We start from the raw sequence: 16,330 nt of genomic DNA on the forward strand, positions 1-16,330 counted from the left end.
CACATATGGCTCTGCACCGCACACGCACACATATGGCTCTGCACACGCACACATATGGCTCTGCACCGTACACGCACACATATGGCTCTGCACCGCACACGCACACATATGGCTCTGCACCGCACACGCACACATATGGCTCTGCACCGCACACGCACACATATGGCTCTGTACTGCACACGCACACATATGGCTCTGCACCGCACACGCACACATATGGCTCTGCACCGCACACGCACACATATGGCTCTGCACACGCACACATATGGCTCTGCACCGTACACGCACACATATGGCTCTGCACCGCACACGCACACATATGGCTCTGCACCGCACACGCACACATATGGCTCTGCACCGCACACGCACACATATGGCTCTGCACCGCACACGCACACATATGGCTCTGCACCGCACACGCACACATATGGCTCTGCACACACACACATATGGCTCTGCACCGCACACGCACACATATGGCTCTGCACACGCACACATATGGCTCTGCACCATACACGCACACATATGGCTCTGCACCGCACACGCACACATATGGCTCTGCACACATATGGCTCTGCAACCCCCCCCCATCCCCATCCCCATCGGGAACACATGTGGAGTACATACTCACCCGTCCTCGGTCCCCGCCGCTCCTGCACGTTCGTGCGCTGTCTGTGCTCTCTTCAGCACAGTAGTGACGTCACCACTGTACTGAAGAGAGCACAGACAGCGGGAGGGACAGTGATGAGAAGCTGCGCTGCTTCTCATCAGCACTTTCAAATGTACCGGCATCTGTGATCTGTGATGCCGGTACATTTGAATGTGTGATCCTGAGCAGGGGGCCCCGATGCTGGAGCTGACACCAGGGCAGCTGCCGCCAGGCCCCGCCCCCAGGTCACGGACCCCGCATCAGTGCAGGGGGAGGTTACTGGAGAGTAAAAGAGGTGCGGGGGAATGTGTGGGAGGGTGCAGGGAAGGGGGGCGGGGCTCATCACACTGTAGACACCCAGCAGGGAGGCGACATGCTGTTCCACATTTGCATGTCAACATGGCCCTGCCCATGTTGACATGAAATGACCGGAAGCAGCAAAATCGCGGCAGGAGCGGTCACATGACCACTCTGAGCCGGGGGAGAGGGGCTGACAGCAGGGCAGGTAAGTGGTCTCTATCTACTTACCTGCCCCAATGTAGCCCAATAGGGAAATAAAAAAAAAATGTCAAAGAAGCCGGATAACCCCTTTAAGCGCTGGCTTGTGAAATGAGTTTCCTTCCATGTAATACACATGTGGTGCCCATTTCAGCTGTGGCTGTGATATCTGGCTCATAGACATGATCTTAAATGGGGAATCTTCTTGACACTGTGGTTTCCCAGGGCCGAGCCCATTCTGAGGGTGGACGGGTGAGTGTCCTCCTATGGCTGACAAAGTGAGCTGACTACAAGCTTTAATGTTAATGGAGCATCTCCTCCAATTGTTGGTACTCTACTGACTCTGAACTGTGTCCCTAGCAATAAAGGTGCAAATTTTCAAATCATCGAACTGCTGAAGCACTGGAGCAGAGGAGAAAAGGCGCCTGTAACAGGGGAGTCCAGCACTGCCGCTCTCCAGTGTCCCACTTTAGAACAGAGGGGCACAGAACCAAAAAGAAGGCGTTCCAGAATTGGTGAACAGCAACAACTAGATGAGTAACTCCATTTAAACTGAAAAAGTTTAGTGTGAGATTCTTTTAAAATTCAGTCAGTAAATGAGCGACTGAGGTAAATTACCTCAGACTATCAATGACCCAATACAACAGTGTGTGCCGCCCATGACTCCACAGAAGCCGTCACCTCGCTTTCTGTGCCCAGCCAAACAAATCCATAGTGGTAATGGTATGCCTGCTGGCAACAGTAAACTGTCGAGTCCTACTTCAGACCAGACTGACTATCGGTGATGGCAGCCAGTCTACCTCCCTACAAAACAATATCCAAACAAGAAGCCTCATGGTTATACCTTGTAAAAAATATGTATATTCAGTGAGGTGGGATTTTACAGAGAAACCCCAAAACGTTAAAACCCAGGTACGACGCTAGTAAGAACTTGTAGATGGCAAAACCATTTCAAGTGGAGATGGGCTGTATGTCATATAGCAGCATAAGTAGCATGTGTCACAATAGCCTATATCCAGGAATAGATTAAAGGGACGAATATAGCGCTTACCTAATGCAATGGTGGTTCAGGGGAGCCAGACCAGAGGGGAACCTCTGACGGCCGTTTCGCGGTACGGGACCGCTTCTTCCGGGAGGAATGAGTGCTACTCCCTACAAAACAGCGGTGAAGCTGCCATTCTGGTCTATGTGAGTTTAACTGCCATATGCATCTGATTTATATATATATTTTTTTTGTTTTGCAAGTATTGCTGTGGCCGTATTGTCCCTCTTAAGCCTGCTTTACATGTTACGATTAAGCATGCGATATCGTATGTGATCGTAACAGCCTCCATCGTATGTGCGGCACGTTCAATTTGTTGAACGTGTCGCACAAACGATTATTTGCTGTCACACGTACTTACCCTTCCATACGACCTCGATGTGGGCGGCGAACATCCACTTCCCGGAGTGGGAGGGACATTCGGCATCACATCGACGTCTCGCGGCAGCCGGCCAATAGAAGCGGAGGGGCGGAGATGAGCGGGACGTAAACATCCCACCCACCTCCTTCCTTCCGCATTGCCGGCGGGAGCCGCGGGACACAGGTAAGATCTGTTCATCGTTCCCGGGGTGTCACACACTGCGATGTGTGCTACCTCGGGAACATTTAACAACCTCATGTTCAATTTTTAGCAATTGAACGGCGTGCATGCGATGAACGTTTTAACATTTAATCGCAATAGCACGTAGCTGTCACATGCTACAATATAACTTACGATGCCGGATGTGCGTCACTTACGACGTGACCCCGCCGACACATCGTAAGATACATTGTAGAGTGTAAAGCCCGCTTTACATAGGTTGAAAAGAGACCGAGGTCCATCTAGTTCAACCTTCCTCCACCAATTATACATTTTGTCGCTAAATCATTTATAACTGAAAATGTTGCGTGCAACTCTTTTTGATTTATATCGTTACATAGTTTCAGATGGACAGAGCGGCACGTGCATAATACCCCGGGCACAGGCCAGCTGAGACGCAGTGATGCTACTAATTATAAGTAATGCGGAATGTACTTGTTGTTATCAGATAATAGTCATTATTACAGGTACAATGTGTTGATGGAAATAAACTTGTATTTTGTCTCTTTCCTTTTCTTTGTAGCCAATTCCTATATTTTTGACGTTGCACAATGGCTCAGAAGTCGTGGCCTATGTAGTTCAGAGAATTTTCTTCAGAGAGGTAGGTTTTTGTTTTGTTCGATTTTTTTTCAGGGTTATTTCTAGCTTTGACTGTTCTTTGGCTTTTTCGTTAAGAAAAAAAATGCCCTGCAAACACATAATCTTGAAAAGCTGCCAAAGTCCTTTGAAAAGACAGTTTTATTGTGTGTATACTTTTGTCTGATGTTGAAATTTGACCACACCGTTCTCTTGCATCATTGTAACAGAAGTCTCATATTATTACTCCACACTATATTTTCTGGTCCTTCTAGATCAGTGATGTAATTCTTAGACGAAAGTTGCAGGAATACAATGTCTGAAGAGGTAGTGAGCCACTCCCTAGTTTTACCCTCTTCTCTAGGCACATGCCAACACGACATACTGTCTTGTATCATGCACAGGATTGTTTGTCACGCAAGGTACGGGCAAGTACCAACAAGTGGTGAAAGATAAGGGAAGGGGGACCCCTGCATGTAGGGACTGGGGAGATGGTGACCCCTGACCAAATCTACAGCTGGTTTCTGGGGTCCCTTATCACCCTAGATAGGTTCCGCTATGCGCCAAGCTGGATACCTGACCCTAGGTATCCCTAGTGCTGAACCCTAAATGGGGATCGGGTAGGACGAGCTTTTCATCAACCCCACTTAACGCTAAAAGAAGACACAAGGGAGACACGAGGGGACATGAACTACTTATCCACAGATGACACAGGCAGGAGTTCAGTAACGATACTAAAGATGAGAGCAAATCACATCATTGCAACTAGAGCTAACTGTGCAGAATTATTAGGCAACTTAATAAAAACCAAATATATTTCCATCTCACTTGTTTGTTTTTACCAGGTAAACCAATATAACTGCACAAAATTTAGAAATAAACATTTCTGACATGCAAAAACAAAACCCCCAAAAATTAGTGACCAATATAGCCACCTTTTCTTTGATGACACTCAACAGCCTACCTTCTATAGATTCTGTCAGTTGCTTGATCTGTTTATGATCAACATTGCATGCAGCAGCCACCACAGCCTCCCAGACACTGTTCCGAGAGGTGTACTGTTTTCCCTCCCTGTAGATCCTACATTTTATGAGGGACCACAGGTTCTCTATGGGGTTCAGATCAGGTGAATAAGGGGGCCATATCATTATTTTTTCATCTTTTAGACCTTTACTGGCCAGCCACGCTGTGGAGCAGTTGGATGCATGTGATGGAGCATTGTCCTGCATGAAAATCATGTTTTTCTTGAACGATACCGACTTCTTCCTGTACCACTGCTTGAATAAGCTGTCTTCCAGAAACTGGCAGTAGGTCTGGGAGTTGAGCTTCACTCCATCCTCAACCTGAAAAGGTCCCACAAGTTTATCTTTGATACCAGCCCTTACCAGTACCCCACCTCCACCTTGCTGAGTCGCAGTGGAGCTCTCTGGCCCATCCATCTGGCCCATCAAGAGTCACTCTCATTTCATCAGTCCATAAAACCTTTGAAAAATCAGTCTTAAGATAAAACGTCAAGACTGGGCCAAGAAATATCTTATGTCTCTTGTTCAAAGGTGGTCGTTTTTCAGCCTTCCTTACCTTGGACATGTCGCTGAGTATGGCACACCTTGTGCTTTTTGATACTCCAGTAAAGTTGCAGCTCTGAAATATGGCCAAACTGGTGGCAAATGGCATCTTTGCAGCTTCACACTTGATTTTCCTCAATTCATGAGCAGTTATTTTGCGCCTTTTTAGCCCAACACGCTTCTTGCGACCCTGTTGGCTATTTGCCATGAAACGCTTGATTGTTCGGTGATCACGCTTCAAAGGTTTGGCAATTTCAAGACTTCTGCATCCCTCTGCAAGACATCTCACAATTTTGGACTTTTCAGAGCCTGTCAAATCTCTCTTCTGACACATTTTGCCAAAGGAAAGGAAGTTGCCTAATAATTAAGCACCCCTTATATAGGATGTTGATGTCATTACACCACACCCCTCCTCATTACAGAGATGCACATCACCTGATTTCCTTAATTGGTAGTTGGCTCTCAAGCCTATACAGCTTGGAGTAGGACAACATGTATAAAAAGTATCATGTGATCAAAATACTCATTAGCCTAATAATTCTGCACACAGTGTACACCTCAGTGACTTTTAACTTTTGAGAATAAAGATCAGGTATAGACAATTCAAACTGGCCCATCCTTCTTGCCTTCCACCCCTCAACACATGCCAAACATTTTATGCACATTAAAAATGAAGAACTCTGAACTCCAATATGAAAAGTAGGTGATGGTTCTGACCTTCTATTGTTTCTGCTGTCAGCATCCATTATAATAGGTAGCTTTCTTGCTGGATTTTCATCTCTTCCTCTTTTGAACCCTGCAAGAGCTTGCCTTCCACCCAGCTGCTGATCATCAGTGTTCTCTTGGTGCTTAAATAGCCCCTTCTTCCCTGGACTGGTGCTGCTGATATTATTCCATTTCAATCTAGCCCTGGTTGCAAGTTGGTGGCTTGCTCTCATCTGTAGTATTGTTGCTGAAGCTTTGCTGAACTACTGCCTGTGTCATCTGTGGAGAAGTAGGTCATGCATTTTCCCCATGTATACCCCTTGTGTCTTCATTTAGCGTTTAGTGGGGCTGACTAAGAGCTCATTCCACCCTTTCCCTTAAGCACTAGGGATACCTAGGGTCAGGTATCCGGCTCAGCGCATAGGTGAGGAACAACCCAGGTACCAGCTGTAGGTATTGTCAGGGGTCACCATCTCCCCCTCCTTTCCCATTACGCAGCGGTCCCCTTGCCTTACATTTTGCCGTATGCTTGCCCGTACCTATTGTGACAAGTGCTTGAGCATTCCCTAAGAACACTCCCAGGAGGCCTGTGTGGGCAGGCCCTGGGAGGCGGTGGCAGGAACCGGGGACAGAATAGCCCCCCAGAGCAATAGGGAAGGGGAGCGTGCTGACTTCCCTACCGGGGAAGGGGAGCAAGACAGTGTGAGGACCCCTGTAAGGGTGTTATACAGAAATATCTACTGAGGATCGCAAACAAGAAGAAACGGAATAGCTGGCCTCCACCCAACTTTAACCCCGTTTAGATAGGTTGGACTGCAGAACAAAGGCACAACAGTCGACATGTGCACCTCTGGGAACTCCTTGAAGACTGTACGGAAGCCATTCCATTTGATGACCTGATGGAACTGCTTGAGAAAATGCCAAGGGGGTGTAAAACTGTCATCCGAGTTACAGAGAAAACTTTGAGAAAATTAATGTTTAAAACATATTGTGGTTGGTTTTAAACTTTTTTTCTTTACTCCCTTGTTGTCAAATTGGGTTGCGTCATTGTGTGTGTGTGTGTGTGTGTGTGTGTGTGTGTGTGTTAAATCCACAATGTGATTATTCCAATACAAACAAGGAAAACCATTGTATGAACAGATGGTTCCAAACTTTTTGACTGATACTGTATATCATAGCGTCAAAATTTCAAATAGAATACGTGTTACGTGTTTCAGAGCTCACATGTCCTTCCTCAGATAAATCACAAATGTACATGTCTTGGACTCAGCATGTCTTTCTCTCTGTTCTCTCTGCGGAGAACATTTGCGTCTTTGAAGCAATAAATTGACATGCTGCTGCTTGCAAAGCCACACCACAAGTCAGTTTAAGCTGTGGGGAAAAACAAGCACAGTGGGCATGGGATTTCTATAAATCCCATCCACTGTGCTTGTACTGTACATTGCAGTGTTTTGGACACAGCAAAAACACAGAAGGTCCAAAACGCTGTGAACCCTGATTGTGAGAACAGAGCCTTAGATTGCACACAGGTGGACTTCCTTTCACGAAGCATGTGACTTATGAAGATAATTACTTGCAACAGAAATATTTAGGGGCTTCATAGCAATAGGGGTGAATACATAGGCACACAGCAATTTTTATTTTATTACATAAATGTAATTTTTGCCAATATTTTTCTCTCTTCACTTCTGTAACTTAAGGCCACTTTACACGCAGCGACATTGCTAGCACTGTCGCTGCCGAACGCACCTGCCCCCGTCGTTTGTGCGTCACGGGCAAATTGCTGCCCGTGGCGCACAATATCACTAGTACGCGTCACATGTACTTACCTGCCTAGCGATGTCGCTGTGGCCGGCAAACAGCCCCTTTTCTAAGGGGGCAGTTTGTGCGGCGTCACAGCGACGTCACACGTAGGCGTCCAATAGAAGCGGACGGGCGGAGAGCAGCCGCATGAAAGACACGCCCACCTCGTTGCCGGAGGACGCAGGTATGGTGGTGTCCATCGTTCCTGGGGTGTCACACGTAGCGATGTGTGCTGCCTCCGGAACAACGAACAACCTGCGTCCAAAAGCAGCAACGATATTTGGGATTTGAACGACGTGCAACAACGATTAGGTGAGTATTTTTGATCGTTAGCGGTCGCTCGTACATGTCACACGCAACGACGTCGCTAACAAGGCCAGATGTGTATCACAATTCCGTGACCCCAACGACATCTCGTTAGCGATGTTGTTGCGTGTAAAGCCCCCTTCAGACTATTTAGTGCCGATGCATCACACACAAATCAGAGTACAAAATATTTAAATGCATGTTATAATGTGTAACAAAATAAGTGAGAAGCTAAGGGGGTTAATACTTTCGCAATGTAATGTACCTGATTGTAGAGGAAGAGATGACTAAAAGGTAAAGGATAATGAGTAGCGTGACTTCTGTCGCCGTGTGATGATGCTCGGTAGCTTACTATTCTTAGTTACATAAATTGATCTTTTTGCTTATGAACATCCAGCTAAGTAAATGGGATCTAATGCTCTTGTTTTAATTGCAGCAAAGTTCCTGCACACGATTGTGCAGGTAAGTCATTTACCAACACTATTTAACTGTTGCTGTGATTGCTTCATTATGCGTAGATTTCAGTACAGGAGTTCTGCGAACGAAGAATTCTGTTTGACACCCCCCATACTTCTGCCTCTTATAGGGCATGCCATATGATACATTCAGTATACAAAATGCCTTCTATCCATTTTCAGTGTAAAAGTTTTCACATTTTGATGAACAGGCTGAATATATTATTAAGCACATATACAGTAACATCACTAAAAGTATTGGGTTGCTGCTCCGACATATGGGCATCTGACTGAAATCCTGTAGTAAATACCAAAGAATCGGTGTACACGCTTTTTATATATTGAGTCATCCACATTGTATTGTTGATGCATTATATGTAAAGTGTAAAAAGTTAAAATAAAATAAAAAAATCTAGGGGGCCACAACTACCACTATTTTTTTTTTTTTAAAGTATGGGTGTATTGTCCCACTGGGTTTGCTGACGGTTGAAAATACATTGGTCAAACTACAGTCATAGAGGCATCTGCTTCAGTCACCGCTCCATATATAGTGAGCAGTGGCAGAAACCACGCCCAGCATTGCATCCATACAGAGCCGGTTGTTTGCCAGTGCCGGGCCGTGGTTACAGCCACTGCTCACTATACACTGAGCGGTACCTGAAACGTTTCCATATGCTCCTCTGACTGAACGCCTAAGGCCACTGGGAGGAATATAGATGATTTTCTCTTGACAGCTGGGCTTTCAGTGCGGCGGCCAGGCAGTTTTAGAATGCTATTACCTGCAGATTAGCAAAGACAGGAGATATAATCAGCTCACCTGTCTAGAGTGCAAAGGATCCCAGGTCCACCACAAAAGCAATCCAAAAACACTAGATCCAGCACTTCCATAAAATGTAAAACTTTATTTTCATCAAGTTAAAACATGTCACAGAAAATGTTATAATCATTAGAGAAACAGTCCGAAAGAAAAGTACAATCAATACTGATGTGTTTCGAAGTAAAGCCTCTTACTTATAACCTGGTTCCCTAATGATTATGCCATTTTCTCTGACATGTTTTTAACTGGATGAAAGTAAAGGTTTTACATTTTATGTACGGTACATGCTGGATCAATTACTATATTTTTTATTAACCTGCAGAGTAACCTGTATTTCTGATTAAAGTGAATCGGTCATTTCAATAAAATGCCATTGCACCCCAGTATGTGCATGTAGCTCTTTCAAAGACAAGTCCAACAATACCTTTAGGCCTCTTTCACACGTCCGCGTAAAATACACACGTGTTTCACGGTCCATTTTGTGTGTGTGTGTGTGTGTGTTTTACGAGTACTGTCCCTGTGCTATCCATGTGACGTCTGGATAGCACGCGGACGGCATGAGCTGGTATAGTTACCTGTCCCTGTCACTGCTGTGTCTAGCGCTGCTATTTCTTCCGGGTCTGTGCGGAGCGCAGTGAATATGCAATGAGCATAATGACTGGGCCCAGAAGCAACAGCAGAGGCAGAAACAGCAGTGCTCGAGATAGGAAAGTATCATTTTCATTCATTTTTATGTGACACGTGTTTTTCTCCAGTACGTGTCACACAAATTACATCAGTGTGCGGTCCGTGTGACAGCTGTGCTGCCGGAGAAAAATGGTCATGTAGCCGTGTGGAGCGCAAGGACACACGTGCTCCACACTGAAACGCAGTCCTTGTGAAAACCCAGACAAGTGTGCAGATCCATTGAATTTAATGGGTCTACGTGTGTCTATGTATCCTGTGCGTGTGCAAACGGACATTGCAAGTACCAGAGACACAGATCTGTGAAGGAGGCCTTACATGGCCTTTCTCTGTTACTGGGAAATTTGGCATTTGAATTGATATGTAAATGAGGCTGAGGATCTGCAGCCTCTGTCACTCCAGCTCAATCCTCCTTCTTGACTGGCAGCTCATTTACCTGAAGTCACACAGCACAGAGGCTGTCGGTCAAGTAGAAGGAGGAGTTGCTGGGCAGGAACAGAGCTAGAGTGACAGAGGCTTCTGAATTGATATGCTAATGAGGTTGTATATCTGATGCGTCTATCACTCCAGCTCTACTCCCTGCCAGCACCACCTCCTTCTGCTTTACTGAGCCTTTCTATGCTGTGCGACTTCAGGCCAAGAACCTGTCAGTCAAGTAGGATGGCACGCCGCAGAGTGACAGTCTTCATATCTACAGGCTCTTTTTGCATATCAATTTGAACACTGATCTCTCAGTAGCAGATGAAGGACTGGCCATGTAAAGCCATTGTTGGCCTTAAAGTTGAATGGGCTACATGCACATATACATGGTTTGAGGTCTGAAATCCAACAGACAGATTCTCATTAAGAAATCTTTCTGTAAAATTCACACCAAATACGTAATGTGTGAATCTAGTCTTATAATGCCTTCCTGATCATTTGGAAATCTGATGTGCCAGTAGGAAAACTAACTACCCTCCATAGGGGCTGTTACCTCCAGTGATGGCCGACATATGGTGCAGTCCTGTACAGCCTTTCTCAACTATTTCTTCATACATAACCTATGTAGTTTGTATAAAGTCATGCTATTCACTTTCGCCCTGGACATGACACATTAGCCAGTCTATCTGACCACGGGTTCATTTTAAGAAACAGATGACCGCTTTTATTAAAATTGTAAGTCTTTTTTCTGGGATTTTTTTTTATAGAACATAATTTGTTAAGTGTTGCAGCCTCTTTTGTGGTATTGAAATAAACCGCTGTAATAAGAAGGCATGTGTTCCTTGGACCACAGCCATTTGTCATGGAAAAACAAAAAATTGCTTACAGAACAAAAAAAAAAAAATGTGGAACAGGATGGAGCAACAATCGGCACAAGGTTTATGGGAGAAACAAGACTAATTATATATTTCAATTAACTGTTCCCTTCAAAAAGCTGCTAAATGTAAAATGTAGGGTTGTCGGTGTACAGCAGCTGTGGGTAACGTCTGTCTGTATACGTGCTGCTGCTATACTGATCACATTTGAGTTCTTGCACCCAAGAAAATTCTCCTGTGCCACCTAGGTTTCTTGTTAGCGAGTGAAGGAAATGTCCCTTTAAGGAAATAATATCCACTGAAGAGATTGATTATTTTTCAAAAAGGAGCTGCAGGAAATTGACACAAAATGCACAAAATATAATAAATCTTGATGTAATTGGAATTTCTCTTCTGTGCAGGGGTTCTTTTTTAATATTTTGATTTGTTAAAGAGAACCTGTCAGGTGCAATATGCACCCAGTACCACGAGCAGTTCTTGGTGCATATTGCTAATCCCTGCCTAACCGTCCCTGTATTTAGTAGCATAGATAAAGAGATCTTTAGAAAAAGTATTGCTAATGATCCTTTATGATATGCTAATGAGCGCAGGGACTATTCGCAAGTGTGTTAGTTCCTGCGCGGATTCCACCCTCTTAGCATGGTAGCACGCCCACAGGAGGAGTGCTAACATGCTATTCAATGCCCGTTGCCCAGTGTCATCGGCAGTGACATGCGTACCTGTGTCTTTTGTCACCGCATCAGAGGCGGGGCAATGCACATGATCACAAAGCTCCGCACTTCCGGTCATGCACACTTTGAAACTGGGTGTACGTGTCCTGGCTTCAGAGACATCTAGTGCGCATGACCGGAAGTGTCGGGGACTTCAGATCATACGTACTGCCCGGTGTCTGATGTGGTGACAATGGAGTCAATTACACGCGTCACCGCTGATGACACTAGAATGGGCATTGAATAGTATGTTGACATGCCCCCTGTGGGCATGCTAAGAGGGCGGAATGAGTGCAAGAACTAATGCCCCTTTGACTAGTCTCTGCGCTTATTAGCATATCGTAAAAGATCTTTAGAAATAATTTTTCTAAAGATCTGTTTATCTATGTTATTAGATACAGGGACAGTTAGGCAGGGATTAGCAATATGCACCCAGAACTGCTCGTGGTTCTGGGTGCATATTGCACCTGACAAGTTCCCTTTAATTGGGAAGAATAAGGCAGCCTTCAGTCTGGTGTTTGTGGTCTCAAATACCAAAATGCATGGGGAAGCATAAGGAGTCAGTGGGCCCATGCACACATAGACACGCTCATACATAAACACACGCTCATACATAAACACATGTGTACACATACAGGCATACATACATATACATATTTGAAGACAAATTCACAAAAATACATATAAACAGATATATACAGAATCATATACGCACACACATTTCAAAGATATCTTTATAGGTAAGCCAGCAGCAAACCTCGCTCAAACCCCCTCCCTCTTACTCCAGCTCTTCCAGGGCATTTGGCTGTGCCCTGCTTGTTGGCCATCACTAACAGACATGGCTGTGCACTGTGCGGCTGTGTATGCTAACAGTGACGCAGCCGGGCCTGCTCTACAACTTTTAATTTTGGTTGTGTACCGGCCCGGCTGCGTCACTGCTAGCACACAAAGCCGCACAGTAAACTGTGCATGGCCATGTCTATTAGTGACAGCCATCCAGCAGCGCACTCTGCACAGCCATAGTCGCATAGCGGCCTGTAAAGCTGCTGGAGGAGCTGCCTAGGGGGCATTAGCCCCCCAGCCCAGCATGCCCCTGCCGATGAAAAGTGGCCTCCCCCATTTGTCCAGGGCTCCATCACGTGCCCGGGTGCACTAGGTGAGGACACTGGCTCTGGACAGTGCAGTCATTGGTACAACCCCTATAATGATACACCTAAACACTATGAAACTTGTTTCCCTCTCCAGAATTATTGATGATAACTGTAAACTTTGATAAGAGATCTTGTCACAAATCTAAGAGTTCATGGCTGCCCAGGAATATTATCTGGCAGAGTATTGCCTGCTCTTGCATGCGCATCATATAGTCTAGCTTGTATTTTGAACAATGTTGGATTTTCTCTTACTCTTCCTTTGCAGTTACACTAGTGTCTCTTTATGACATACTAAATCTCTTATTTATTTTGCAACTTTCCTTCAGTGTCACTTTGTTGCTTGTCTCGGCTGCATCCCTTCCAATACATGACCAACAGGTAATTAAAGATATCTGCGTGCGGGTATATGTGTATATAGATGTGTGTGTGTGTGTGTGTGTGTGTGTGTGTGTGCTTCGCCCGGGTTAATAACTGCTGTTAACAAAATAGAATGTATTAACAAAAATGTATTGTGCACACAAAAACAACAAAACAAATAGATAAAAATGTAATTATTAAAAGGCAAAAACTAAGCTAATAGAAGCATTTCAACACCACAGATATTCCACACAGATTTAACTAAATTGGCCAAGTAATGTGCTCCGTCTGTCTTTCCCAGGTCTGTCTCTTTCCCAGGTCTGTCTCTTTCCCAGGTCTGTCTCTTTCCCAGGTCTGTCTCTTTCCCAGGTCTGTCTCTTTCCCAGGTCTGTCTCTTTCCCAGGTCTGTCTCTTTCCCAGGTCTGTCTCTTTCCCCATCTGTCTCCCCGTCTCTTTGTCTGTGTTTTTTCCTGTCTGTCTCTTTCTCTGTCTGCCTGTCTCTGTCTGTCTCTTTCCTTGTCTGTCTATATCAAGGTCTGTGTCTTTCCCCATCTATCTTTCTGTCTCTCTGGATGTCTCCTCCTTCCCTGTCTGCCTGTCTCTGTCCCTGTCTGCATGTCTGTCTGTCTCTTTCCCCATCTGACTCTTTCCAAGTCTGTCTCTTTCCAGGTCTGTTTCTTTCCAGGTCTGTCTCTGTCTGTCTCTTTCCCTTTCTGTCTCTCTCTGTCTCTCTCTCTGTCTCTCTCTATCCGTCTCCCCACCGACACCTTATTACCTCACTTATAAGCTTCTTATACTATGAACTAGAAGGTGGCCCGATTCTACGCATCGGGTATTCTAGAATTTACGTATTGTGTAGTTCATGTATGATTTTTGTTATATATATACAGGGCCGGATTATAGGCGGGGCAGGCGGGGCTTCAGCCCCGGGGCCCCCACCATAAGAGCTTCCAAGGGGGCCCCCACCACCAGGGCCATACTTGCCACCCGTCAGCAATTTTTTTTTTTTTTTTTCTTCTTCACACCCTCTCCCCCTCCGTAAAGACAGTCTAATACATCAGCTGTGTTTTCGGGGGGGGGGGTGCACACCTACATTTATTTGTATCTGCGTCTCTAAGACGCAAAAACAAACTGCGGGCGCAGGACGCTGATTGACCCCGGAAGTAGTTTGTACTTCCGGGGTCAGAGGTATGCCTGCTCCCTGCTCTGCTGCGCGGTCCAATGCCGCGGCCGTCACAGCAGGACGCCGCCCAGGCCGCGGATGAGAAGACCGGCACCGCGGCCGCGGATGAGAAGGCCGGCGCCGCGGATGAGAAGACCGGCGCCGCGGATGAGAAGACCGGCGCCGCGGATGAGAAGACCGGCGCCGCGGCCAGGAGAGGAGACTCACCGGAGCAGGAGGATGGCCGCGGCACCGGAACAGCAGCAGGAGGACGGCGGCCTATACCGGAGCAGCAGGAGGATGGCATCAGAGCAGGTAAGGGCAGAGCTGAAGAAAAATGTGTGGTGTGTGAAGCAGAGCTGTGTGTGTGTGTGTGAAGCAGAGCTGAAGAAAGATGTGTGGTGTGAAGCAGAGCTGTGTGTGAAGCAGAGCTGTGTGTGTGTGAAGCAGAGCTGTGTGTGAGTGAAGCAGAGCTGTGTGTGAGTGAAGCAGAGCTGTGTGTGTGAAGCAGAGCTGTGTGTGTGTGAAGCAGAGCTGTGTGTGTGTGAAGCAGAGCTGTGTGTGTGTGAAGCAGAGCTGTGTGTGTGTGAAGCAGAGCTGTGTGTGTGAAGCAGAGCTGTGTGTGTGTGAAGCAGAGCTGTGTGTGTGTGTGAAGCAGAGCTGTGTGTGTGTGAAGCAGAGCTGTGTGTGTGTGAAGCAGAGCTGTGTGTGTGTGTGTGTGTGTAGCAGAGCTGTGTGTGTATATGTGAATCAGAGCAGTCAGTGCGGCACCCCAGAGCGCTAAGCCACCCATCCCAGTAATATGTACGCCACCAGAGCTCTTTGCCACTCCAGCAACATCTATGCCCCCCCAGTAACGTCTATGCCCCCTGCCCCTCCTGTAATGTATATATTGTAGGCCCTAGCCCCTCCTGTGATGTATATACAGCAGTGCTGTGTCAGTGTGCATGGTGTGCAGTCATGTTAGTGATGGCCATCATGCAACACAGCCACATGTCCTGGAGGAGCTGGACGGAAACAAGCGGGGGAGGTGAGTGATGCTGCTTGTGACTTCTCCATATTAACACCTGTAATGCGTCTGTGTCTGCATGTGTGTCAGTGTATATGACTGTGCATATATTTGTCTGTTTAAATGTATTTTTGTGAATTTGTCTTCAAATATGTATATGTACGTATGCCTGTATGTGTATGTGCGTGTCTGCATGTGGATGGGGCCCACTGAGACTCAACCAGGGACCACAAAAACCTGGAGCCGGCACTGGCTGCCTTAACATTGGGATGAATAAAAAAATATGTGAGCAACTCTACTTTCTGTGTATAAGTGATGGCTGTGAGTGATCCTGGACTGTATCTGTATTATACTGTGTGTATAAGTGACGGCTGTGAGTGATCCTGGACTGTATCTGTATTGTACTGTGTATAAGTGACGGCTGTGAGTGATCCTGGACTGTATCTGTATTGTACTGTGTATAAGTGACGGCTGTGAGTGATCCTGGACTGTATCTGTATTGTACTGTGTATAAGTGACGGCTGTGAGTGATCCTGGACTGTATCTGTATTGTACTGTGTATAAGTGACGGCTGTGAGTGATCCTGGACTGTATCTGTATTATACTGTGTGTATAAGTGACGGCTGTGAGTGATCCTGGACTGTATCTGTATTGTACTGTGTGTATAAGTGACGGCTGTGAGTGATCCTGGACTGTGTCTGTATTGTACTGTGTATAAGTGACGGCTGTGAGTGATCCTGGACTGTATCTGTATTATACTGTGTGTATAAGTGACTGCTGTGAGTGATCCTGGACTGTATCTGTATTGTACTGTGTGTATAAGTGACGGCTGTGAGTGATCCTGGACTGTGTCTGTATTGTACTGTGTATAAGTGATGGCTGTGAGTGATCCTGGACTGTATCTGTATTATACTGTGTGTATAAGTGACGGCTGTGAGTGATTCTGGACTGTATCTGTATTGTACT

General features: G+C 46.0%; 1 protein-coding gene across 4 annotated transcripts in view; it reads left to right on the forward strand.

Annotated features, from left to right (window-relative positions):
- The window catches only part of SLC35D4 (solute carrier family 35 member D4), a 221,031-nt gene that overhangs the window by 38,280 nt on the left and 166,421 nt on the right, over positions 1-16,330 (forward strand). For 3 of the 4 annotated variants that reach the window (XR_012724292.1, XM_075314451.1, XM_075353352.1), the window contains exons 5-7: positions 3,293-3,370; positions 8,161-8,186; positions 13,163-13,214. Coding sequence is in view for 3 of the 4 variants with exons in the window: in XM_075314451.1 (XP_075170566.1) it covers positions 3,293-3,370; positions 8,161-8,186; positions 13,163-13,214 (156 nt within the window). In the remaining variant the exon portion in view is untranslated. The remainder of the gene's footprint in view (positions 1-3,292; positions 3,371-8,160; positions 8,187-13,162; positions 13,215-16,330) is intronic. The other variant, XM_075314452.1, reaches the window with a different exon arrangement.

Source organism: Anomaloglossus baeobatrachus, chromosome 6 (genome assembly GCF_048569485.1).
Source record: "Anomaloglossus baeobatrachus isolate aAnoBae1 chromosome 6, aAnoBae1.hap1, whole genome shotgun sequence".
Classification (NCBI taxonomy): Eukaryota; Metazoa; Chordata; class Amphibia; order Anura; family Aromobatidae; genus Anomaloglossus; species Anomaloglossus baeobatrachus.